Source organism: Barbus barbus (genome assembly GCF_936440315.1).
Source record: "Barbus barbus genome assembly, chromosome: 46".
Classification (NCBI taxonomy): domain Eukaryota; kingdom Metazoa; phylum Chordata; class Actinopteri; order Cypriniformes; family Cyprinidae; genus Barbus; species Barbus barbus.
Window position 1 is genome coordinate 18311823 of NC_136724.1, and position 25095 is coordinate 18336917.

General features: G+C 37.0%; 2 protein-coding genes across 5 annotated transcripts in view; both read left to right on the plus strand.

The window, feature by feature from the left end:
* LOC306864875 (rho GTPase-activating protein 29-like) overlaps positions 1 to 21994 on the plus strand; it is a 44029-nt gene extending 22035 nt beyond the window's left edge. Inside the window, exons 3-23 of one of the 3 annotated variants that reach the window (XM_079409141.1) lie at positions 1223 to 1366; positions 5039 to 5135; positions 6064 to 6136; positions 6503 to 6563; positions 7303 to 7449; positions 8421 to 8485; positions 8635 to 8745; positions 8861 to 8941; positions 9881 to 10051; positions 12570 to 12707; positions 13019 to 13209; positions 14705 to 14877; positions 16055 to 16183; positions 16843 to 16941; positions 17158 to 17321; positions 17471 to 17659; positions 17759 to 17896; positions 18413 to 18645; positions 18801 to 19116; positions 19548 to 19662; positions 19746 to 21994. In XM_079409141.1, coding sequence (XP_079265267.1) covers positions 1223 to 1366; positions 5039 to 5135; positions 6064 to 6136; positions 6503 to 6563; positions 7303 to 7449; positions 8421 to 8485; positions 8635 to 8745; positions 8861 to 8941; positions 9881 to 10051; positions 12570 to 12707; positions 13019 to 13209; positions 14705 to 14877; positions 16055 to 16183; positions 16843 to 16941; positions 17158 to 17321; positions 17471 to 17659; positions 17759 to 17896; positions 18413 to 18645; positions 18801 to 19116; positions 19548 to 19662; positions 19746 to 20692 — 3782 coding nt within the window. In that variant the 3' untranslated portion in view covers positions 20693 to 21994. Of the gene's footprint in view, positions 1 to 1222; positions 1367 to 3898; positions 4187 to 5038; positions 5136 to 6063; positions 6137 to 6502; positions 6564 to 7302; positions 7450 to 8420; positions 8486 to 8634; positions 8746 to 8860; positions 8942 to 9880; positions 10052 to 12569; positions 12708 to 13018; positions 13210 to 14704; positions 14878 to 16054; positions 16184 to 16842; positions 16942 to 17157; positions 17322 to 17470; positions 17660 to 17758; positions 17897 to 18412; positions 18646 to 18800; positions 19117 to 19547; positions 19663 to 19745 lie in introns of those variants that run through there. The other 2 variants (XM_079409142.1, XM_079409143.1) reach the window with 2 other exon arrangements.
* Positions 21995 to 22653: 659 nt separating this feature from the next.
* LOC306865270 (retinal-specific phospholipid-transporting ATPase ABCA4-like) overlaps positions 22654 to 25095 on the plus strand; it is a 35893-nt gene continuing 33451 nt past the window's right edge. The window contains exons 1-6 of one of the 2 annotated variants that reach the window (XM_079409790.1): positions 22654 to 22720; positions 23329 to 23371; positions 23565 to 23677; positions 23891 to 23984; positions 24597 to 24738; positions 24818 to 24957. In XM_079409790.1, coding sequence (XP_079265916.1) covers positions 23612 to 23677; positions 23891 to 23984; positions 24597 to 24738; positions 24818 to 24957 — 442 coding nt within the window. In that variant the 5' untranslated portion in view covers positions 22654 to 22720; positions 23329 to 23371; positions 23565 to 23611. The remainder of the gene's footprint in view (positions 22721 to 23328; positions 23372 to 23564; positions 23678 to 23890; positions 23985 to 24596; positions 24739 to 24817; positions 24958 to 25095) is intronic. The other variant, XM_079409791.1, reaches the window with a different exon arrangement.

Here is a 25095-nt window from a genome sequence, read left to right on the forward strand (position 1 = left end):
GAACATTTTGTTTGCTAAAAAACATCATTATTATTATCGCTCATATTTAAAAGTTATGAATTTGAACAAATAGTAACACTTCAGGGAACACATTCACTATTAACTAAGAGTTTCCCTCAATTTAGCTAAAATATTGATAGGAAGTAAGGGGTTAAAGGGATAGCTCACCAAAATATTACATTTCTGTCATGATTTACTCACCCTCATGTCGTGCCAAACCTGTATGAGTTTCTTTCTTCTGTTGAGCACAGAAGATATTTTGACGAAAGCTGGTAACCAAACAGTTGCTGATAGCCATTGACTTGCATAATATTTGTTTTTCGGTACTATGTAAGTCAGTGGCCAAGTTAGTTGCCAACATTTTAAAAAAATATCTTATTTTGTGTTCAACAGAAAAAAAAGACAGAAATTAAAATGTTTTGGTGAAATGTGCCTTTGATGGATTTAGAATATGATTATGTAGAATAAGGCATTAATATGTGCTTTATAAGTACTAATAAACAGCCAATATGCTTGTTATATGCATGCTAATAAGCAACTAGCTAATAATGAATAGTGTTCCCTAATCTAAAGTGGTACTGAACAAACGCCTAACTTTAAAGGGGTAGTTCACCCAAAAATCATTAATTACTCACTCTTGTTTCGTTCCAAACCCGTAAGACCTTCTTTCATCTTCGGAACACAAATTATGATATTTTTGATGAATTCCGAGAGCTCTCTGACCCTCTCACAGACAGCAAGGATACTACCATGGTCAAGGTCCAGAAACGTAGCAAGGACATTGTAAAAAATAATCCATGTGATATCAGTAGTTCAACCGTAATTTAACGAAGCTACGAGAATGCTTTTTATGGGCAAAGAAAACAAAAATAACTCGTCACCCTGGCGCCATTTTGGAGAATATCCACTGAACATAAACCGTGCATGCTGTTCTGTGTCAGCAGCACCACGCGGAAACATTGTTTTCGTTCAGATCAAAGCATAAACGACGTACCCACGTGGTACTGCTGACACAGAACAGCATACGTTGTTTACGTTCAGTGGATGCTCTCCTAAATGGCTCTCCAATATGACACTATGGTGTGTAATTGTCCTACACCACTTATGCTTGCAGACATGAGCAATGCCACAAATTGTGTGAATATTTTTTTTTTTAAGTTTAGTGTGATTTTTGTTTTGTTTTGTTTTTCCTGACTGTGGTGCTTCCATCTGTGTGTTTCAGATCACCAGGACTGTCTGCACCAGGTGGTTCACGAGCGTCTGGGAGAGCTGTTGCGTGTATTAAAAGCTGTGATTTCCAAACATCACTCCCTGAATTCAGTGGAGATCCTCAGTGCGGCCGGGACCCTCATTGCAAAGGTCAAAGGTAAAGCATTGTCTCACTCACCGCCTCTGACTTTAATATGACACAGTGTAGAAGAATGAGGGATGATATTTCACTTATTCGCTTGATATCTTGTTCCTCAAATTCCCTCTCACAAGCCTCCCACCCTTATTTTGCACTTGAGATTGAATCAAAATTGTTACTAGTAATGATAAACCCAAAATTGCTAGAGATAATTTTCCAGCAATGTGCACAAAGCTCTCTGAGGTGCATGCAAAAATCAGATCTTTCAAAAAGAGAGACATTGTTTCTCAAGCTTCTCACAGGGCTGACATTGGAAAAGCAGAACAATGCTTGTCTGCAAGTGTGTTTGTGTGTGTGTGTATGTATGTGTGGGGGCAAACGCTTGCTTCGAGTACAATGTCCTTGTCAGAGTAGAGGAATCTCGTTTCATTCGGTTCCACGGTGAGAGATTAGCATCTCCATGCATGGCGTTGCTTCACTTGGCTTGTGGACAAGTATCTGCATAGCATCTAAACTCTTTTTGTGAGTGGTTTGATTGTGCTAGAAGCTAGTTGGATATTTTATTATCTAAATCAAAGACACTTTAAGTGTTGCTTAAGTGTGCATGTACTTTTTGGGCGCATGCATATGTGTCAGTATTAATTTCATAGACAAATATTCATTTAACTACATTTTCTGGTATGTGTAGCATCAGAGATGTCAATATTTTCAGTGTTGAAATGGCTGCCGGTTCTCACTTGTTAACACAAACAGAAGCAGGACTTGGTAAATGGCGGGTCTTGGTTTATTATGTGGTCACTTTACTTGCACTCTGCACTGTTGCCTAGCTTTGTTTTGACAGTTGAGCTCATAGTGGGTCATGTGATGTTTCTGTATAAACATCTCCAAATCTTTTGGTTTCCTCTTTCTAAATAGTTATGTTGCTTTGCGTACCTTTTGGTTTCCTCTTTCTGTGCAGATAGAGAGTTTTCTCTGTGTAACTGAATTCATTTCACTTAAATTTAGTTGGTTCTAGCATACATATATTTTTGCATGCATGCATAAATAGTAAAATGTGCGATATCAATATATTGGCAGCATCTTAAACTTTAGATATTTATGAATGTATAGGAATCCTTTGAGGTAATATCATATCATTATCAGAATATTAAATTAATAGACTTATTTTTAGTTTTTATATTAGACTTATATTTAGATTTTATTGATGATATAGGAATTACATTCCGTTTATTGAAAGTATAATAAATTATAAGAATTAAAACATTATATTATATTTTGTAATTTTGTATACATTGATACTGTATGTTTTTGTGTTTATTCAAATGTACAAAAAAAATGACTTTTCTAAATCAATGCACAGTTCCAGCTTCTACCACTAGAGGGGCAAAATGCTTATAATATTGCCTTCTCTTTCCAATCTCTCTCTCTCAGACACACACACTTTTGTAATGTGATGCTTGAATAATCAGTGTTCTAGCTCTGCGGCTCGGAGATTAGAATAAGAGAAAGTTGAATATCCGGATCGAGGAGCTCCAAGCATGATAAGAACTTCACTGTGGAGTTTGAACAGGCCTGAGTCTCTCATGTTCAGCCCGGTACATGCATCCGCTGTAGAAATGTGACACTGACCCTCCTGGCTGGGCCTCAGGATGAGATAGGGACCAGCAGGAGTTTAGGCAAACCTTCACGGAGACTCTAGGGAGGATTGCGGTCCAGAATGTTATGTGAACATCGCAATACAAACTCCCCAAAAGCCGAATATCCTGATGCGAAGATATGTGCTGATGTTGACAAACCTTGTGCGACGTGTCCTTGATGATTTTAGCGCTCAGCGTACCGTCCTGTTCTGAGAAAATAAAAATAAAGCTTGTTTTCTTGAACTTACAGGCACGAGGAGGTTTTTCACCTTCTTCTTTTCGTCCCACATCGCTGTTACGCAAGAACTTTCAGGCTTTCTCATGCACGTATTGGATTTCAAAAGTAATTGAAGTTTCTCTGTGGTACGGCGTCTCTCATGGGCTGCCAACAAAAAGGGGGTATGTTTGTTCCCATCAGCCCTGTTCTTCTTTACCTCTCATCAACTACATCCCTCAGGGAAGCTCCAAACCCCCTTCATCGAGACCTTTTGACTAAGTGCTGCTCTCCTACTTCCCAGAGCCTACAGAGACGAATCCATCGAATTCTTATTCACACCCAGGTGCATTTTTAACCACCTCTAATGTGAGGACGTGTCAGTGTCATCCTTATCTGAACAGATAGGTCTGGTATCTTCTGTGGGAAACATCCAAACTGGGTCTCCAGGGGCTTAATGTTTGGTCTCATCCATGTTTTATCAGTTCCTCCCTCTAGATTTAGAGGCAAAATTGATTAGCAAGCCTCACTGGTGCCTGATTTCCCAGAGAGAAGGGGGAAAAACGTGAAAAAACAATGCCATTTTTGCTTGATGATGTAACTTCCACGTTTGGATTGTGTGTGGATGGTGAGGGCTGCCATTGTGTTCTTGCGAGCTTCAGGATGTCCTGTTGGGGAGGGGTATGTGGAGGGACGAGAGGACGTGAGGACCAAACAGAACTTCGTAAACGGCGGTAGAAGGAGCTTCTGATCTGCATCACGTATGCTTGGGAAACTAAAAACTTTTTTGGAAGATCTCAAACGGTCAAGAAGATCAACCTGACTACCTTGGTTTTTCCATTTAGTCTAGGATTATCTTCAAGCAAAGTTTGTTGGAGAATTTTGAGGAAAGACCTTAAAAAGTTTCCCGGAAGCTATTAGAGCTTGACTTTTCATCTTTGCCTGGCGGTTTGGTTTGTGCTAACTGGATGGGAAGTGTGGTGATCGGTAAGTGTTCGCTTCAAGGAACTGGTTTGTGTCTTGAAGGGAAGTTCTTCATTTGCTTTTTAGCCACACTACGATTTTAATAAGGGTTTTCGAAAGTTCCTGAAGCTTTTCAGTTGAATGGGACCAGAACGCCAAACTAAGACTAATGATTCAGTGGTTAGTTAGTAGAGTTTGAACCAGTGGTGACAAGATGGAAAGGTAAACTATGTATATAGCAGGTGAAATATGCTGGAATGAGGTACCTGGACATCTACTGGCCTTCTTTCTCTTCATAAATCTTTGTTCTTCTACTTTTGGAGGGTGTGTTGGGGTGGATTTGGAGTCGAAGGGGGAGGGTGTTGAAATAGGAATGGCGTCAGTGGTTTTTGCGAGGTCTGCTACTTGTTTATTTTCACAGTGTTTATTATTGGAGCTGATTGTAGCTTATTTATTTACACTGCTGTTTAGTTCCTCCCCATCTTTACCAGTCCGGTGTTTGGACTCAGGAAGCCAAGTTTTCTTTAGATTGCAGACTGAGCTGTAATGTTACTACCAGTCTTTGAGTAGAATGTGATTTTTTATATTTTTATGTAGAAAGTGCTTGAAAAAGTAGATGGAAACTGAGTATAATTTAGTAAGTAATTTTTAAATGTTTAAGGGTTTAATAATGAATATTATTAATTGTGTTTATATTATTATAATTACAGCATCTGTGATAAATAGTAACCTCACGCATAGAGATTTTACATGATACAATCAATACATTAGTTTAATCATTGTATATTTGTTTTAGTAACCATGTAATAAGCAGGAAAATGTATTTTAACATTTTCATATCAAACATTTTTTCCTTATTTTCGCTCATCTTTACAGGTGTGAACTTCAAGGAAGTGAATGAAGACAATAAGCAGACACTATTCTCCGAGATCTACACTTCCATAGATACATTGGCCTTCACATTTGGAAATGTGTAAGTCACGGTTGTTTCATTATGTTACTGTAAATTAATTTCTTTATCATGAAATATAATCTGATTAGTCATCTGCACGCAGGATAGCGACCTCCCTGAGTCAGCAAAATGAATGTGTTCAGCTCATGTCTGTTTTATAAGATAACACAGACAGACTCTATGTGGTTTAGGTGTTGCTTGTTGTTTTTAATGTCAGGAGTGCTCACGGTGGTGTGTGTGAGTCATTAGCTTTGTTCCAAACCCGAGTGAACTTCAGCTTTTTAATGCATCATACACAAAAGCTGTTTCAAATGGAAACTTAATGACACTACCTCCTAAGATATCTTGTTTCTGGAAAAATTCCAATAGAGAATTGCATTGTTTGCAAGGTGATTATTAATATTGCTTATTATTTCATTCATTACTGAAAAGATTCCTAAAAATAATTCAGGGTCAAATCAAATGGATGATTGTATAGAATATAAGAGCACTGCAGTGTTAGCTTAGCAACATGCTAACAGCAAACCCTGTTGGAATTAAGTTCTGTGCTAATTTTATCGCTATATCTCTATATAGAGTTTCTGTGTATGTAAAGTATTCCAAATCCAAATTCCATAACATTTTTGAGGTTTCATGATGGTTAGGGCTGTTCACAGAACGTATTTTTGCATTTCACTGCACTGTTTTTCCATTGTTTTTCTGCACTAAATAGGAAGAGTAAGAGTATTGCAGAGTTAGCTTAGCAAAATGCTAATATCAAACCTAATGCTAATTGTATTAAGCTGCTGCTTATGAAGAAGGTTCCATGACTGTTAGGATGCTTCATTAGAAGGCAGCTACCTATGTGAGCAGAAGTTAGCAGAGTATCGCAATAGATTTTGGAACAGAGCAGTTTTGCTGCGTATGTGTTGTTTTAATGCTGAGTAAGTTTTTGTCTTGTCTTCCTCAGAGTGTCTGACTTCCTTATGGGAGATGTAGAGAACGGCTCAGCCTCGGCGCTTCCTCAGGCCCGCAGGAGCAGGGTGAGATTTCCTGCTATTTCCTCCTCATCATACACTTTAAAGCAGTCCGATCAACAAGCGGTTGAAAGCCACGTCAGAGTCTGAAGGCTGTGGCCTCTTTCTGCGCTGTAGTGATGGGGGTCAAAGAGTGCAAAGCTCAGTAAAGAAAAATAGAAACAAGGTCTGTTTTGGAGAAGAGCGCTTTTCCTGTTTGGACCACCCTTATGATATATCTCATGGAAAAACCCAGTGACATTTTGGCATTGTGATTTGACTGAGTGCTCTCAGATAAAGCAGATATGGAAGATAAAACGTGTTTCCTTTTCTGTCTTGGATTGTTTGTTCGTTCGGCTGTCTTTTTATTGTCTCTTGTGTCTTTTATTTTAGTCTTTCGAAAATCTGATAGTGGAGTCCGGCAGATGTGGATCGGAAAAAGATGACCCTCCAGGTGAGAGTCAATCCATCTTACTTTATTAAGAATTCATACACAAGTTACTTTTAAATATGTTTAAATGATGTCCTTTAAAACAAAATTTTTCTTACATCCTTATTCCGAATTAATTTATGTACAGTATGTATATGTATCTATCTATCTATCTTGCCTTTGAAACATTTATTTTATTTTATTTTATTTTATTTCTCTGCCACTAAAACTAATTTATTTTTCACCTGACATTACCAAGCTTTCTTCAACTCCTCCTGTCCAGCCCACTTTTCATGATCCAATTGATTTCTGATGGATAAAATTAAGTTTGTTTTTTTACTCATTCAATGTCCTGTTTCACTTGGAAAAATGCCACATTACGGAAATAAAAACAATGGCAAAGGTTTGAATTTAGCAGCACTTTTTATACAGATCACACCCATATAAATACACATATCAAACAGCTGTTCTCAGATAAGATTTCACTGATCGTTCTCAGCATGTGTGAATAAGCTCTTGGCTCACACATTCGCTGTCACTTTAAATCCTTGCAGGGCTGCTTAATGCCAATCCACTCTAATACAGCCCCAAGGTCAGTAAACACGTTCATTCTGTCACTCATACACACTCTCACACATATGCAAGCACCCTGCCCCTGGTGTAAAAACACTCACGTCTGAGGTGGGCTTGCTGGGATCCATTCACCAGCCCCTGCCGCTCACCCTTACTGATGTGTTTGGCTCTGTGTCTGTCCTCTTTGCAGGTCCCTCTCCACCCGCGCGGGTGGAGGAGATGGACGGAGCTTTGTTCCGCAGTGACAGCGGGGTGGAGTCGGCCCTGCTCTATGCCAAAGCCTGGTCAAAATACACCAAGGAACTCCTGGCTTGGGTGGACAAACGGCTTAATATGGGTGAGTAGAGCATGTTGAGGGACTTGCAATTAGTTGTCCATCAAATCACAGTCATGTTTTTTTTTTTCTGTTTTAGTGGTCAAGTTGAAAATGTGGTAGAAAAATGTATAATTGAATATTTAAGTTGGGTATAAGTTCTGCAATCAGGTTAATCAGCAAGCAGTGTGCTAAGTTAATATTGTGGATCTCACAAAACCTAATCAAACTAAAACAAACGTTTACAAGAAATTCTTAATTTCACAATCTTTAGGTTTGATTATATATGTCTATGTGTAATGTCTTATGCTTACCAAGGCTACATTTATTTGATGAATAAAAAACACTAAAATCGTAATAGTGTGAAATATTATTACCATTAAAAAAAAATGTTTTATATTTTAATATATTTTAAAACGTAATTTATTTCAGTGATGCTAAGCTGAATTTTCAGCAGGTGGTACAGTCATCAGTGTCACACGATCCTTCAGAAATCATTCTAATATGCTGATTTGGTGCTCAAGAAAAATTTATTATTATTATCAATGTTAAAAATAGTAATATTTTTGTGAAAACTGTGATATATTTTTTTAATTCTTTAAATCATTCTTTTAAAACAAGAGCATTTATTTGAAATGAAAAATCTTTGTAACAATGCTGAAGTCTTTACTGTCAATTTTGATCAATGTAATGCTTCCATACTGAATAAAAGTTTAAATTTATAACAATATTTTTATATTATTGGCCCCAGACCCCAGCCATTTAAAGCTCTTTCAGACAATAAAACGTAGCCACTGTATAAAATGCAGACATATATAAAATACGGTTCAGTAATAAGAAATAAAACATACACAAATTGCTGAAATTTATTTTACACAAAAAGTTATCCTTTCATAATTTACGAGTGCAACAACTTAAAATATGAAATACTTTTGTTGGTTGGAAATGACAATCCACGATTCCATCTTAATCGTATACTTCGCTTTTATTCCCAGACATAGAGTGTGCAAAGAGCTACGCCAAGATGGCTGAATCTGCAAAGGCGCTGGCGTCTCAACAGGTTGATATTTCTGCTATGATATGCACTTCATAAAAGTACAATGCAACCTACACATTTCCATTCTGAGGCTATAAAATTCTTTGCTAAATAAATGATGGTGCTATCAAAGCTTTTTATCTGTTTATTCAATGCCATGTTGTTTATTTCAGGAGCACATGCCATTCCGGGATATTTACATCTCTGCCTTCAAGAACGATACTGAATACAGCCAGTTGATCATGCAAACCACAGCTGCTCTACAGGCCAACAAATTCATGCACGTACGACTACTATTCCATGTTTTGATTCTAATCTTAAGTGTTCATTGTGTAACTGATTCATAGGAAATGTACTACTTCATTAAAAGTGTATTTGCATTCTGTGTTTGCTTTCTAGCCTCTGCAAGCTCGAAAGAATGAGCTGGATAAGTTGAGGAAGGAGGTGAAGGAACAATGGCAGAGAGAGCAGAAGAAAATGGTGGGTAGATTTTAATGCAGTCTGTCAAAAGCAGTATTTGCAAAATACGTCGCTCACCAAAAGGTCTCTTCTGAAAACCGAGCTGGCAGAGCTGTCAGGCTGTTTGTTGTTCAAATTCCCTTACTGATCTAATAGGGACTCAGTGTTAGCAGTAATTACATCAGATTCAATTGCAGAGACTTCATTCTGTTGGTTTACAGACGTGTCTTTATGTGAGGTATTTATAATCAGCCGTTTAGCACCAAAGCATGACTTATTATTGCTGAGAAGGGAACAAACAAAGTTTAAGGTAGTGCTTATGTGCACCTACGCTCTGAAGTGTGATTGCTAGTGTTCTAGTGCCTCTGAATGGGCATCGAGTATGTACTTCCTCTAGAGTGTATTTGTATGATTTGATAATTATGTAAATGTGGTGTGTTATGGATTTGTATATGTGCAGATTTTTATGTGTGAAGCTTTTTATTATCATTAGTCCACTTTAAATATTTTTTGCACACAAAATAGCTGTAATGTATAATTTTATAGTTGTAATATATAGTTTTAAAGGCAAAATAGAATCTGATTTGACCTATTTAACTTAATTTTTTTCTGATGTGATTCCATTCTGGCAACATTTTGTTGTTTCTTTCTGTCCTTTTGTATTTTTATTTATTTATTTTACAATGTCTATGCAGTTTTTATTTAAGTTTCAGTTTTGGTTATTTTAGTATATCAAGTTAAACTAAATGAAAATGAGAACTATCTGAAATAAAATAAGTATACTTTTTTCATATTTTGTTATAATTCAGGTGACAAATATTTAATTTTATGGTTTTAGTTTTAGCTTAACTTACATTAAACAGACTGTTTTTGTTACTGTTCCGTAAAGATTTATCTGTTCAAATAACTGCTGTTATGATTGGCTAATCATGTGGATGCGTTTATATTGTGTATTTCCAGCATGAAGCAGACGGTGCGCTGAAGAAAGCCCGTCTTCTGCAGGCACAAAGGCAGGAAGAGTACGAGAAAGCCCGCTGCTTCACCAATCGAGTGGAGGAGGAACAGATCAGATCGGCGGGAGGAAAACAGCTGGAGAAGAGACGTAAACTGGAGGAGGAGGCTCTGCAGAAGGTCAGACACAGATGCAACACACACCACATTCCTTAACACAACCATTGCTTTATTCAAGACTTGATGCAATTGCGAAATGGATGGATACTTTATTGCACACTTTACTGTCATGCATATCTAAATATGCGTTAGGGAGTAACTTGATAAACGTAGTGATGCAACTGAAGTGATGTTTCAGAAGTATAAAAGTATCTGTTCTGAAGATAGATTAACTCTTCCATTTGCAAGCCATTTTTCTCTTCAAATAGTTAAAAGTTCAAGTAGTGTGTTAATAAAGTGCTTTTTTGTGTCACATTTTATCATTGGGAAGTCCAGTTCATTTGAGTAAATAATTTAAACTGAAATAAACCATTTTTAGAGTTGCTTCCAAATTATTTACTGGTTGTGAAAAACTTCTTTTTTTGTAGCTGTTTTTTTACCTATAAGTTTGATTCATTTATGTGAATTAGGGAGTTTTTTAATTATAGTAATTTTGTTATGCTTTTGTCATTTTATTTATTAGTTTATTTCTATAAAGCTTTATTTTTTATTTCAGTTTTAGTAATTTAGTACTGCAACTTAAATGTTTTAATTAAATGAAATAAATCGCATTACAGTCAGTTGTCGACACTTTTTGTTTTTTAAGTTTATGTTTTGTATTTTATATACATACATATATATATATATATATACAGTGTCCTCCAAAAGTATTGGAACCGTAAAGACTAAATTGCTCTGTTGGCTGTTGAGTCAAGACATTTACAAATATGATTAAACGATAAATATGAGACAAAACTACAGAATGTCACGTTTTATTATTGGGTGATTCAACACAGATGTTTTACCAGCTAAGAAGTTCAGCACTTTTAGAGTTTCTGATGTGAGCATAAGTATTTGAACAGTTGCCTCACAGGTCTTTCTAAGTGATCAGCTGTTTCCTGTTGCATTAATTCTTCAGATATTAAGAGCAGGGAATGTGTCGTATCAGTTATATCCATTACTTCTGTATTCTGAATCTTTCATTCGATGATGACACACACAAACCAGGATGAAGATGAGGGAGCTGACTTTGAGAGAAAAGCAAGCAATTTGGATGCTAAAAGAAAAGAGGAAGTCGATTAGAGCTCTGACAAAAACAAATTGCATGGAGAAATCAAGAGTTTGGAAACCACCAGCGACACCAGCAACCAACAACTACCTGATCGGCTGAGAAAACAACAGTAGTTGATGACAGACAAATCATAAAAGCTGTGAAAATGAACCCTAAAAGACATGTCTGGAAAATCACCAACAACTTCCAGAAAGCTGGGGTGATGCTCTGACAATCTACTGTCCTCAGGAGACTTTGACACAGAATTACAGATGCTACACAGCAAGATGCAAACCTCTGACCAGCACCAAAAATAGAAAGCCAAGATTAGAGTTTGTAAAAAAAAGCAAAAAGGTGAGCCAGAAGAGTTTTGGAACTGTGTTTATGGACCGATGAGACAAAGATGAACCTTTATCAAAGAAAAAAGGGAACTACAATGATCCCAAGCATACAGCCTCATCTGTAAAGCATGGTGGAGGTGGTGTCGTTGCATGGGCATGCATGGCTGCCTCTGGAACAGGCCCTCTCTACTTTACTGATGACTTAATGTATGATGACAGTAGCAGAATGAATTCGGAAGGGTACAAAACCATCTTTCCTACCAATATTCAAGAAAATGCCACCAGATTCATTGGGAAGTGCTTCATATGGCATCAGGAAAATGACCCAAAACACCCTGCCAGTTCAGTCAAGGAATTTATAAGGGCAAAGAAATGGAAAGTCTTAGATTGCCCAAGTCAATCTCCAGATTTAAATCTGATTGAACATGAATGTCACCAGCTGAAGAGGAGAGTAAAGGCAGAAACTCCCCAAAACAAACAACAATTGGAATTGGCTGCATTAAAGGCTGGGAAAAGTATTTCAAAGGATGAGACCAAGAGTCTGGTGATGTCTATGGGTCACAGACTCACTGCTGTGATTGTGCACAAGGGATCTGCAACTAAATAATAGATTTTAATCTTTTATATCTGCCTTATGTTCAACTGTCCCAATACGTATGCTCCCATCAATGAGTGGGATGAACTCTAAAAGTGCTGTTCTTTTTATTTGGTAAAACATGTTGAAACTGCTAATAATAAAATGTGACATTCTGTAGTTTTGTCTCATATTCATCTTTTAATCATATTTGTAAATGTCTTTACTCCACAGCAAACAGAGCACTTATGGAGGGCACTGCATATATATATATATATATATATATATATATATATATATATATATAGCTTTTTTTTTTTTAAGATAGCTACTACTTTTCCTAAACTGTACTACTGTAGTTACAACTATAATTTAACTAAAAAGTAGTCTCTTTTGGCTAAACAAACTAGTTTCAAATGAACTTTCCCCAAGTCTCCTGTAAATTTTACATGTTGTTTTATGACAAGAAATGAGAGGAAGAGGAAGTATCCTCCTGGTCTAAATATAAATGTGTTTGTATATGTCTGTTTCTAGGCAGAGGAAGCCCAAGAACATTATAAGCAGTGCATCACAGATGTCGGGGTGAAGAGAGTGGACCTGGCCAGCACCAAGAGCGAGATTCTTACTCAGATACGAGAGCTTGTGTTTCAGTGCGACCTGACCCTGAAAGCAGTGAGTAATAACGTACACGCACACACAGTTAGATAAAATCTAACTTCTTACTGGTCATTCAGACAAAACAGGCACACCTGGGCTCCTAAGGGTGGAGTGTATTGGTTGACCTCACTTTAACAAAGAGACCCCAGGCTGCAGATTATATTTCACAATATATTAACCAGGAATTGTCAAGCAATAAATCACATATCCTTTAAACTGTTCATTTGAAAACAGAATTACTTGAAGCTAATATTTTGTGCAGATGCAGTGAGGTGTTTGTTTCAGAGGCCTGATTTGATAATGATCATTTATTTTCTTGTTTGCAGGTGACAGTGAACTGGTTTCAGATGCAGCAGGCGCAGGTGGTTTCCCTGCCTGTGAATTTCCAGACGCTATGCGAGAACGCAAAACTGTACGAACCTGGTCTGTGTTACACTGAATTTGTGAAGGGTCTTCCTTCTGACAGGACCAGGGTGGAATCATTCTCCTTTGACGTCTCTGGGACACAGAACACTGGGTAGGTTTATATCACTATCCGTAACCTTTTCCTAGCTCAGGACATTCCCACCAAGATGAGTATCCAGGAAAATCTATGTTTTGGAATCACTATGCCAAGTTCTGCTTCTCAAAACTGGCAACAGCCTGCGTGTTTTTTTCCAGATCTTTGACTTTTAAGTCACTGAGTGATGGAGAAAGAGAGAGAGAAAATGAATTGTGTTGGTGAGAATGTCACACAATTGTATGGTCGCCCTCAGGTCTTCCTGAGGAAATGGCTGCGGTCAGGGCAGAGAGGGATACAGGGAACGGGACAGGAGTGAAGGGAGGAATGTTTCTATTTATCAGATCTCATGTCCACACACATTCATTCTGGCACACGAATCCGAGTTGTTGGTATCCTGTGTTGTTTTGGGGACCATATTTCAGAGCAGCCTCTTTAAAAACACACCTCTTACTCCTGAAACGAAACTCAAAAGCAGTCCAGTCAAAACACCCACGTTCTAACACAAGGTTCTTTTTAATTCGTGCCTTGGTGAGTGATTTAGTTGAAGGCCTTTTGTTAAGAGGGTTTACTGAAAATGACTGGAAGGTGGTGAAAACTAAATTTCATCAGTCTCTCTCTTAAACACACAAAACTGTTAAATGTCTGTAAAAAGCAACCTAACAAGCAAACATTGGTTGAGATGCATGTGGAGAAGTGTCATTTGTATGCAGACATCTCATAAGCAGTACATCTTGCAAAAACACCTTGAATGTTGTTCTAATATCTAACTGGTAATGTTTTTGCATTGCATTAAAGACACAAATAACATGTTATTGTTAACTAAAACTATTAAAATGATTCCATTATATACATTATAATATGTGATATAATTTTATCAAGTAGTATAAAGTATTTAACATATTAATATTAATATTTGGGTTGTTATTGTTAACTAAAATTGTTAAGAATTTTTGTTATTTCAAATAAAGCTGAAATGAAATAAAATATAAATATTAGATGATAATACTAAACCTAAATAATAATAAAAGAAATAAAAACATGTGTAGTTAAGTAGAAAAAAGCATGTAAAAAATTATTTAAACCTAGACTAAAATTAAAATGAAAACTGAAAATAAATAAAATTAAAATAAAAGCTAATAAATATTAATACATTCTATAAAAGTATACAAATAATACTAAAATAACAGTGATTGATATATATTTTGTGAAATAAATATTTTGGCAACACTTTAGATTAGGGAACCCATATTCACTGTTAACTAGTTGCTTATAAACATGCATATTACTAGCATATTGGCTGTTTATTATTGGCAGTAAACAGTCAAAAAATTCTTACAGTTCCGTATTTTTTGAATATTTTTTAAGCATTCTGACATTGATGAAGCATTTTAATGGCCACAGTCAGGATAGCCGACTTTGTTCTTTCTCATATCAGGTTTGGGGTATATAAGCTGTCAAAATTAGTCCAAACTGGTTCTAACTGGTTTTCTGAAATACTTTGTTCATGCAGGTTGCCCCTCTCAAAGCGAGTGATGAATAGCGGTCACTCAACCCAAGTTCACTTGTCCCAGGTGTCTCTCACACCTGGAGACTTCCTGAGCGCAGACGAGGTGGAGAGTCACGTTCAAGCACGCACCGGAAAGATGACAGACGGACGCTCGAACAGCAGTACAGATATTCAAGGTAGCGCATTAAACAGCCTCTTTACTAGTGAACACATTTTCCTTAAAAGCGCAGTGAGATCCAGTGAGGCTGCATCACTGTGGGTTTGGCTGACTTCCCTGGAATGCTAAAAGTGAATCAGTCCCTCGGGATGCGCCTTCGTTTATCTCTTTCATGAAAAAGTTAGTTATTTTCACTGATGACGGATCAAACCTCTGCTCTGAGATACGCCTGTCAGACCTGCTTTTAGCAGAGATCAATTGGACACATTAGTGTTTTAAGACTTCTCATTAAGGTTTACGAGAATGTGGAAGAAGAAAGGGCAGAGGAAGTGGGCGGCAGACACACATGCAGCACTCAACTGTGGAGACTCAACTGATCTGTGGAGATGTTCTTGACTCTCATTTCCTATTTCCTGAATCAACTTATCCTATTTATTGTTAGGGCTGGGTATCAATACTGATTCAATAATGATTCAATTCATTTTTGACTAACTGGGTCTAGATTCAATTGAATTCTGATTTAAGTTTGATTTGATTCAATTCATTTCAGTTATAATGTGCATTTTGCATACAGTACACATGAAGGAAATATCTGCTTATACTGTAACTTTTACAGTGCACTCTTTGAAACTAATTCAAACATAGTAACTTTAACTAAAACTTTTTAAAAGATCCAGTTCTTAAGAGTCGTTTTTTTCAGAAATTGGGCTAAACTGATACATTATATGGTTATGATTTACTAAAAGGAGCCGGTTCAGAAGAGCAATTTGTTTTGGGAATCTATCTATTACTGTAAAGCTGCTTTGAGTCCTTCTGTAAAAAGAAGCTGTTCATACGAGTCATTTGTTTCAGGAATCACTGTACACTGGTACATTATATGTTCGTGGTTCTCTAAAAGGAACCAGTTCATAAGACATTTGTTTTGGGAATCTGCCAATTACTGCTTTGACTCCTTCTGTAAAAATAACCTGTTCATAAGAGTAATTTGTTTCAGGCATCACTGTAAACTGGTACACTATATGGTTATGATTCACTTGAAATGAACTGTGTCATATAAGAGTCATTTGTTTATGAATCAGTCATGTATGTACCGTGTTGCATAGTAAAACACAAGGATGGATAAACATACAGTATAAGTTAAAGCAGAACTTGTGTATTCAGATAAAAGTTTCTGAATGTTACATCATGTTCGATAGCTCTGAGGATCCAGGGTCCGTTCCGGGTCTGGAGGTCCAGCAGTCAGGGTGGAGGCATGTGCAGTGACTCTGAGAGCGCTGGAGGAAGCAGTGAATCTCGCTCTATGGACTCCCCTACGGCAAGCCCAGGTACAGCAACACTCTTATGAATCTCTTTTTGCTTGAGACAAAAAACACGCGTGATCGACAAGTCTTGTGTCACAAGTATGCTTAACATAGTTATTGTAAACCAACCAGTCACGTTTTCTGGTGCATAATTACCCAGAAAGTCATCGAGTGCTTACAGTAACATTCTCTTCATGTTCACTCTAAAATGCATTACCATTCAAAAACAAGTCATTAAGACTTTTTCAAAGAAATTAATACATTTATTCAGCAATGAAGCATTAAATTGTTTAAAAGTGACAGTAAAGACATTTATAATGTTATTTCTATGTTACAACTTTGAGCTTTCTATTCATCAAAGAATCCTGAAAAATTGCATCACGGGTTCCACAAAAATATATGATTTCAACATTAATAATAAATTTTGATACGCTAACATAGAATGCATTTTATATTGTAATAATATTTCACAGTATTACTGTATTTTTGATCAAGTAAATGCAGACTTGGTTACTTTCTTTCGTTTTAAAAATATTTGAAAATCTTACCAACCTTAAACTTTTGAATGGTAATGTATCATCTGTATACAATTTTGTAAAAGACTGCTTTTTACAATAATCCATTTGTAATAGTTGTAAAAAATAAGGTATTTAAACAAATGATCCCTTTCTGCCATTTTCCAGGTGATTTTAAGAGAAGGCTTCCCAGAACCCCATCCACAGGCACCATGTCTTCAGCAGATGATCTGGATGAGAGAGAACCACCATCTCCTTCAGATAATGGTGAAGTTTTGTACATTGCATAACACTTCCAAACATGCTCTCTCTAGTTGTTTGACTTTGCATACATATTGTACAGAATGCGCAGAATGTCGTCCAAGCATGCTGACAGTCCGCTAGAATAGTTGCTGGAAACATTTTTCAAAGTCTTTTTGAAATATCTTAATGAACAGAGCAAAAATAAAACTCTAAATTCTAAAACTCTACATTGTTTTTTAGGTCTGAGCGAAATGATAACTGAGGCAGCCAGCTCACCTGGACCCTTCCGGAACACGCAGATGTCTAAAGCGGCACAGACACACAAGCTGAGGAAGCTCCGTGCACCATCGAAGTGCAGGGAGTGTGATAGTCTTGTGGTGTTTCACGGTGCTGAATGCGAGGAGGTGAGTCCTTACACACACAATTACATTATTATTTGTAAGATAATGCTTTTTCATGTTTTTGCTGCAAATGCCATTTCATGCCTTGAAGGTGAAATATAATTCTTGGGTATTTATTTATGTCATCTAATCTTCAACCATGTGGTTTTCAGTGTTCTCTTGCTTGTCATAAGAAGTGTTTGGAGACTCTTGCCATCCAGTGTGGGCATAAAAAGCTACAGGGAAAACTGCATCTGTTTGCTATCGACTTTACTCAGGCAGCCAAGAACAGCTCTGATGGAATCCCCTTCATCATCAAAAAATGCACCTCGGAGATCGAAAACAGAGCTCTGAACATCAAGGTGTGTACTTCCTCTTTATGTCTTATGTGCTTCCTGGAGGATATGAATTGTAATTGCTAAGCAAGACTGAAAGGAGATGTTTTGTTGTTTTTTAAAAAGGGAATTTACCGTGTGAACGGTGCCAAGTCTCGGGTGGAGAAGCTTTGTCAGGCCTTTGAGAATGGTAAAGACCTGGTGGAGCTTTCGGATCTCTACCCTCACGATATCAGCAACGTCCTCAAACTCTACCTACGACAGGTGTCTGTCAAACTTATCTTTACGAATATTTTTTTTAATGCTTCTAGTTTAATTTATTATTATTAGCAATTATTCAATTTAATTATTTAAGAAACTTTAAAAATAAAGTTGATTATTAGTCTTTTTATTTGATTTATTTATTGATTTTAGGACTGTCAAGCCGATTAATCACGATTAATCGCATCCAGCATAAAAGTTTGTGTTTACATAATATATGTGTGTGTACTGTATATATTTATATTTTTATATAAATACACATACATACAGGTTTTATTTCTTAAATTTAACATGTATTTACACACATATATTATATAAACTCAAACTTTTATTAAACTTTTATTAATTGCGGTTAATCGATTTGACAGCCCTAATGATTTTTTTTATTATTAGCCCTGCTATTGTGTAGTTTTCATTTTATTTTTAAATAAATATTTTGTATTTATTGACTTATTTAAAAAATTAAGTAAAAAGGATTGCAATTTTTTTTAATAATAAAAATAATTTTATAACCCTCAGCTCCCAGAGCCCCTGATTCTTTTCCGATATTATAATGACTTCATTGGATTGGCCAAAGAGAGTCAGAGTATCATTGTTGATGAGGTAGAGGCGTCAAGAGGAAGTCCCACCTCCGACAGCCTGCAGATCAGCGTAGAGCTCAACCGGGTCCTCTTCAAGATTAAAGATCTGCTGCGTCAGCTTCCTTTAGCCCACTACAAAACCCTACAGTTCCTTATTCAGCACTTGCACAGGTGTTTGACTCCCACACAGACACAAACAAACACAAATATGGAAATCTGTCATGTCTAACCAGACACTGTTAACCATTAAATACTGTGTTTAAATAAGAATATCAATGCTAACAGCATCAGAAAACACAGTTTGTAATCACGTTTCTTTTTAATAGGGTGACAGAAAGGGCAGATGAGAACAAGATGACTGCCAGTAATCTAGGCATCATTTTTGGTCCTACACTGATCAAGCCCCGACAGGCAGATGCAGAGGTCTCCCTGTCCTCTCTGGTGGACTACCCCTACCAGTCTCTGATCGTGGAGCTTTTGATCCGCCATTATGAGATGATCTTCGACACTCCTCTGAGTCCTCTTCCACCTTCCTCACCTGTAGCAGAGAGCTCTCCACTCCCCATCAAATCACGCTTCACCCCACAGGAGAAGGAGCAACAGCTTAGCCGACATTCAAAGTCCCTGGTGGACATTAAGGAGGTGAGGTTGTTTGTTGATGTTTATGATGATAATAGGTGAAAATATAGTTTTTTAAATATAAATAAATCATAAATATACTTTACAACTTGCTATCCTACTGGAAAGTCCTTAAAACCAGCTTTTGATAGGGTTCAAACTGGTCCAACCTTGTCATTAGCTGATCAAGATGTTTGTTTAGCTGGACTATCAGCTGGTTGGACCATCTTGATCAAGCTAGTTTGGACTGGTTAGGACCACCTTTGACCAGTAACAGTTGGGTTCCTTGTGGTCCAAGATGGTCCAGTTCTATCCACCATGCCTGATGAAAACCAAGTCCACCAACTGTTTTTTCCAGCAGAAAAGATCAAACCAAATCTTGGAAGAAAATTAAAAACTGTATCTACTAATCAAACAGTAATTTATATTTTTGCCTTTGTTTCATTGTCTCAAAGCAGCAACAGCCAAAAGCTAAGACGTATAAAAGACACTCCTCTGTAATACCTTCTACACATCTGATGGATGAGGTGAAAGAGGGGAAGATAAGGTCTGACAAAGACTTTGCTCCAGGTCGGTGTTGTTTTTCTTTGCTAAAAACCCATACAGTGATTATCAAACAACCAAACTTAAACTTTTCTCTTCTTTACATGCAGTTTGCGATACAGTGGACATCAACAAGCTCCTATCGTCAAGCGTTCCTGAAATGCAAAACTCGCCCGGGCTCAGCCGGCGTAACCACGTCACTCGAGTTCAACTACGGCCTCCAAGACCCAAGCTGACCTCTCGACCAATCAGCATGCCGGCCGAGCGGCTCCTCAACCTCGCCAAGGTGGACGAATGTAACGTGAAGAACGCCGTAGAGCAGGATGACAACCACGGTCGAGATCCCGTCATCGAGGAGGTGTCCGAAGAGGAGAAGCCCAAGTCCAGAGCGGGAAACCATTACAGAAAATCTTACATCAATACGCAGACGCTACGGCGGACGTGGAACAAGCAATATAAGCATCATGACATCACTTCAAGGACCGCTGTGACTGTTGCTGATTCCGGAACCAACGATGCCAGCGTTCATACTACTTCTCTCACGTCTTCGTCTTTCTCAGAACACACCAAAACCCCCAACACCCTTCTTTCTAACAGACCTTACACCATTGCTGTGAGGCCTGGGCGAACTTTACGTAGAGAAGGAAATGTTAGCGAATACTGCCCCGTTCCCACAGCCTTCAGGCCCCCCAGAACTCTGCAGCCTCCTCCTGGAACGTTCTACAAACCTCCAGGTAGCCGAACCAAATCATTACCAGAGGTTGAGCTTAAGACTATTAGAGCGACCGCAAACAGCACTGAGGAAGAAGAGGAGGATGATGACGACGAGGAGGAGGAAGGGTTTGGGGTGGAAGTCTCGGTTGATGAGCCTGAGCCAGATTTGGATCCAGAACCATCGCCAGAGCCGGATACCCACAATACAGATCCACTTCCGCTCCCCCAGTCTCTCAGCTCTAGTCCAGAGGAGCTAGGACAAAACGAGACCAAACCTGTATACCAGAGACTCAGATCGCGCCGTATGCAGGATCTCGAACACAGGGAGGCTCATTTTGTTTGAGTACGATTCGGTGAATGGGGAACAACCAGGGACGTCATTCCGGGAAGAGGGGATGCGTATCGGGTCCAGGGAGACCATGTCTCAGACCCGTGAATTTTAGCGACGACCCTGTTTTGTATATGTGTGGAAATATGTTTCCATAACTGTGAAGAGATCCAAGGACGTGATATATATCTATATATTAATATATTTCGCATCTGCTGTTTGTAATAATCAAACAAACCCCTTGGACAAGAATTTACATAGTACGCACTTAATGTTTTTTACTTTATCACATTACTTGTGCACCAATGCAAGGTCAAAACAACCCGTTTTTGCATTATAACTCCAGAACGTCACTGTCGCTGTGCAATTTCATTTACACTGTATATGGATTTTTTTTTGTTTAAAAAAACATATAAATATATATTCTGTGTATTTCTGTATTTTTATGTTTTACTCCAAAACCAAATTGACCAAGCTTAAGCTTAAGCAAGATTAAGTATCGTCACTTTATTATAATCATAAAATGCACTTATTAGACTTTGGAACCACATGTTTTGTTTTTTTTGCTACTGAATTGTTGAACTACATACAGTGTTAATTTTGTTATTCAAGAACAACAGACAGATGTACAAAGGTATTTTTTATTTTTGTCTTGTTTCTTTCTTTTTTATACAGAAATGTTTATATTATTGTTTTTAGTCTGTTAATAGAGAGTTTTCAGAACTGCATTTTGGCCCACATAGCCTACTGTATTCAGTGTTCATATAATATTGTAACTATTTGCCCAAAGGTTTTTTTTTCTTCTTTTGTATTATTATTTTTAATGGTTCATATCAACAACAACTAAAATGTCAATATACCCAAAACAAGCAAGTCAAGCCAAAGCAAGTGCCTTCGTTTATGAGAGTCCACTGACTGGTTGTCCAACATAAATTAGCTGGTCTAAACCACATTTTAGTCCAGTTTAAGACTCAATCGGTGTCTTTTGTAAATGGCACTCATGTATCTGATGTGATGATAGAAACTGATACCATATTAATATGTCTTCAAGTGTAAAAACAGGTACATGTGAGAACACGCTTGTAACTTATTAAAACCACAGCTGATGTCATATTTGATTTCATGTTTTTATTTGAAATTATCCTGATCTGCTTCTCAGTTTGTGCTACCCTCATGTGCAAAAAAAAAAAAAGTATTTTAAAACCCTATTCCTAAATTTGACCTATATACCTTACTACATCACATATTAAAATATTTGTGAATGACAAATATGATTATTGTTACATAAAGAATTGTTTTAATATGATTAGCACAACTTATTATTGGGTGTTTATGCCTCATTTATTATCATGGTAGTGCATCCTGATATTACGCATCGTTAGGTAAATATAATTTTATATATAGATATATTTTTTATAATTGTATATAATATTTTACGCAAATATGTTGTAGTGTTAAAGGTACTTAATTCTGAGTACATATATGTAAATAATTAAAAAAAATGCTAGTACTAAACTATGGCCAGATACACATTGTAATGTTTTGAGTTTTCTTTTTTTTTTTTTTTGCATAAATGAATCACCTAATATTGTTACGTTTGGCGGCCATTGAGGCATGTTGTCACAAAAGGAAATGTGTTTTTTCCTGGACAATGTCTGTGAAAATAGCCCTTTCTTTCTTTCTTTCTTTCTTTCTTTCTTTCTTTCTTTCTTTCTTTCTTTCTTTCTTTCTTTCTTTCTTTCTTTCTTTCTTTCTTTCTTTTTGGTAGCCTTTCTTAATTTGTGACAGTGGCCCAGTCTCCAATATATATAGTATATTCACCACTAATAATAAATGAGATTGAATTTATAATACTTCATATTCGCCTCCAATTGGCTGTTGGCATAGATTGGGCTCAGAGCATTGGCTCTTTCACTGGTGAAAGGAGCTTAAATCAATCAGATTAGAAACCTGCTTTGTGTCTGTAGCAAACCTACAGTCGGTTGAGTAAGACGGCCATGAGCTTCAGCAGATGTAAGCGTAAAAGACCGTTCTTCTCCTGAGGTGAGTTCTTCCTGTTTAATTATGTTTTACATGTGTCTAGCCGTTTCCGAATGAATGGTGATTGGGTGTTGCATAAAGGAACATTCAGGCCTGTTACGTAAGAGAACTGTGTTTGTCTCTGATATGCTGAACCATATTGACAGCCCACACAATTCATTACTTGTCTCATGATTGGTCTTATGATCTGTCCAAATACACTTTTAGCTCTGTTTCTTAGTCTATGCGTTTATTTTGCACCTTTCTGAGGGATAAAAGTCAGAAACTGATTTGGTTACTACCTCATCCTATATGGCTATTGGTTTATATTTGCCCTATTGCTGTTGGGTTGTTCACTGGGTTTTGTGAGGCACTACTTTCTGTAAGACTGCTTTGAAACAGTACCGTAAGAAGTCTTGCATGAGGTCTTGTGTGGATTCTTAGGTTGGGATTAGACCACTGGTGCATCTGACTCAAACATATCTTAAAGCGGTCATCGAAATTCACTTTTACATGTTATTTGAACATAAATGTGTGTTGGCAGTGTGTACACATCCACCCTATAATGATAAAAATCCACTCATTGTTATTTTTTTAATCCCTATAAATAATATCCTCTTTTTCAAATCAAGCTGTTCTCAGATGGTTGCTGTGAAAAGAGCTGATTTTGACAAGGTAAAAAGGGTGTTTTTTACACTACCATTCAGAAATTTTAACCAAAGTACGTTATAGACTTTTCATTAAAACCATAAAAATTCATATCAGCTTGTGGAAAATGGACATCTGATGACCCCTTTAAAATAATCAGACTTACAACCATGCTGCAATGTTTGAGAAGAACTGTGCATGCGGGTTTGGTTTTGTCCAGGTAGGGCACCTGTACGTGACCCCCTGTGGGGGTGAAGAGCAGAGGTCATGAGAACCAACAGCCAGGTGCAGCTGCTCCTCTGGAAAAACTGGACTGTCCGCAAGAGGCAGAAGGTGAAAAGTTCTGCTTGTTTCCTTGTGATATGCATAGGAAATCTAGAAAATTACTAGTAAAAGTAAATTCCAGTTATACTATGAATTTATAATAGCTTCATGTGACTAGCTGAATACAAATCAAGGGTTTTATACAGTATACCTATTAACAAAAAGGATCTGATTACTGCCATCTTGAGCATTTGTAATGTATTTCCTGCATTTTCACTCCAGACGCGGCTCTTTATGGAGATTATGTGGCCTGTGGTGCTATTCATTGGACTGGTTTGGCTGAGAAGAGCGAACCCCCTTTACCGCCAACATGAATGTATGGATGCCTGAAAATGATAGTTATAATTAATGATGAATAGTTATAATTAAATACATTTGTAATCATTTTTATTTTCTTAAAAAAAACTCTTAAATAAAAATCTACAGATATTAATTAGTAAAAGTAGTTTGTTTTTTATTTAGAAAATATATATATATATAATTAATAATTTTATATAATTATTTAATTAATTAATACATACAATTATATAAAATAAATATAATTAATTACTTTTGTCAAATATGATATATTTTAAAATATTCATTTTTTATACTAGTTATATATTTATATAATTTAATATCTTTAAATACATTTGAATTATGTTGTTATTATTACTATTATTACTTTTATAATTATTTATTTATGTTATATTATGTATATATTATTATTATTATTACTACTATTACTATTATAACATTCATATATATATATATATATATATATATATATATATATATTATATAAATGTATATTTTTATTAAAGTCATTACTTATACACAACATTTCCAGTGTCATATTCAAAGAGCAGCAGCTCCCATTGATGTTGGCTGATGTTTGTGATGCATATGCTCCTTTGTTCACAATAATAACCAGTTTTCTCGACCTCAGGTCACTTCCCAAACAAAGCCATGCCCTCCACTGGCATCCTTCCATGGATCCAAGGGATCTTCTGTAATGCCAACAACCCCTGTTTCCAGCACCCAACCCGTGGAGAGTCTCCAGGCCTGGTGTCCAACTACAACAACTCAATGTGAGTTGATTTGCATGTACAAACAGTGCAGGTGAACTAGTCCTCCATCTCTCTAATACACTCACCCCTCTCTGTTCAGACTGGCTCGGTTTTGGGCGGACACACAGGAGCTCCTGTTTGAAGATACAGAGTTTCTGCAGTTAGGACGATTATGGCGGGAACTCGTGGCCATGAGCAATTTCATGGACGCCCTCCGGACCAATCCCGAACTAATTGCAGGTCAGCAAACCCCACGTCACCTCAGTTTCCCAGCCGTTCCTTCACTGTTTAAACAACTCCCTCAGATTACATCACATGCTCAATCTGCCTTGAAGAGGTCCTTTCATGGTGAATGCTAAGAAGCTTATGCTCCTTCCA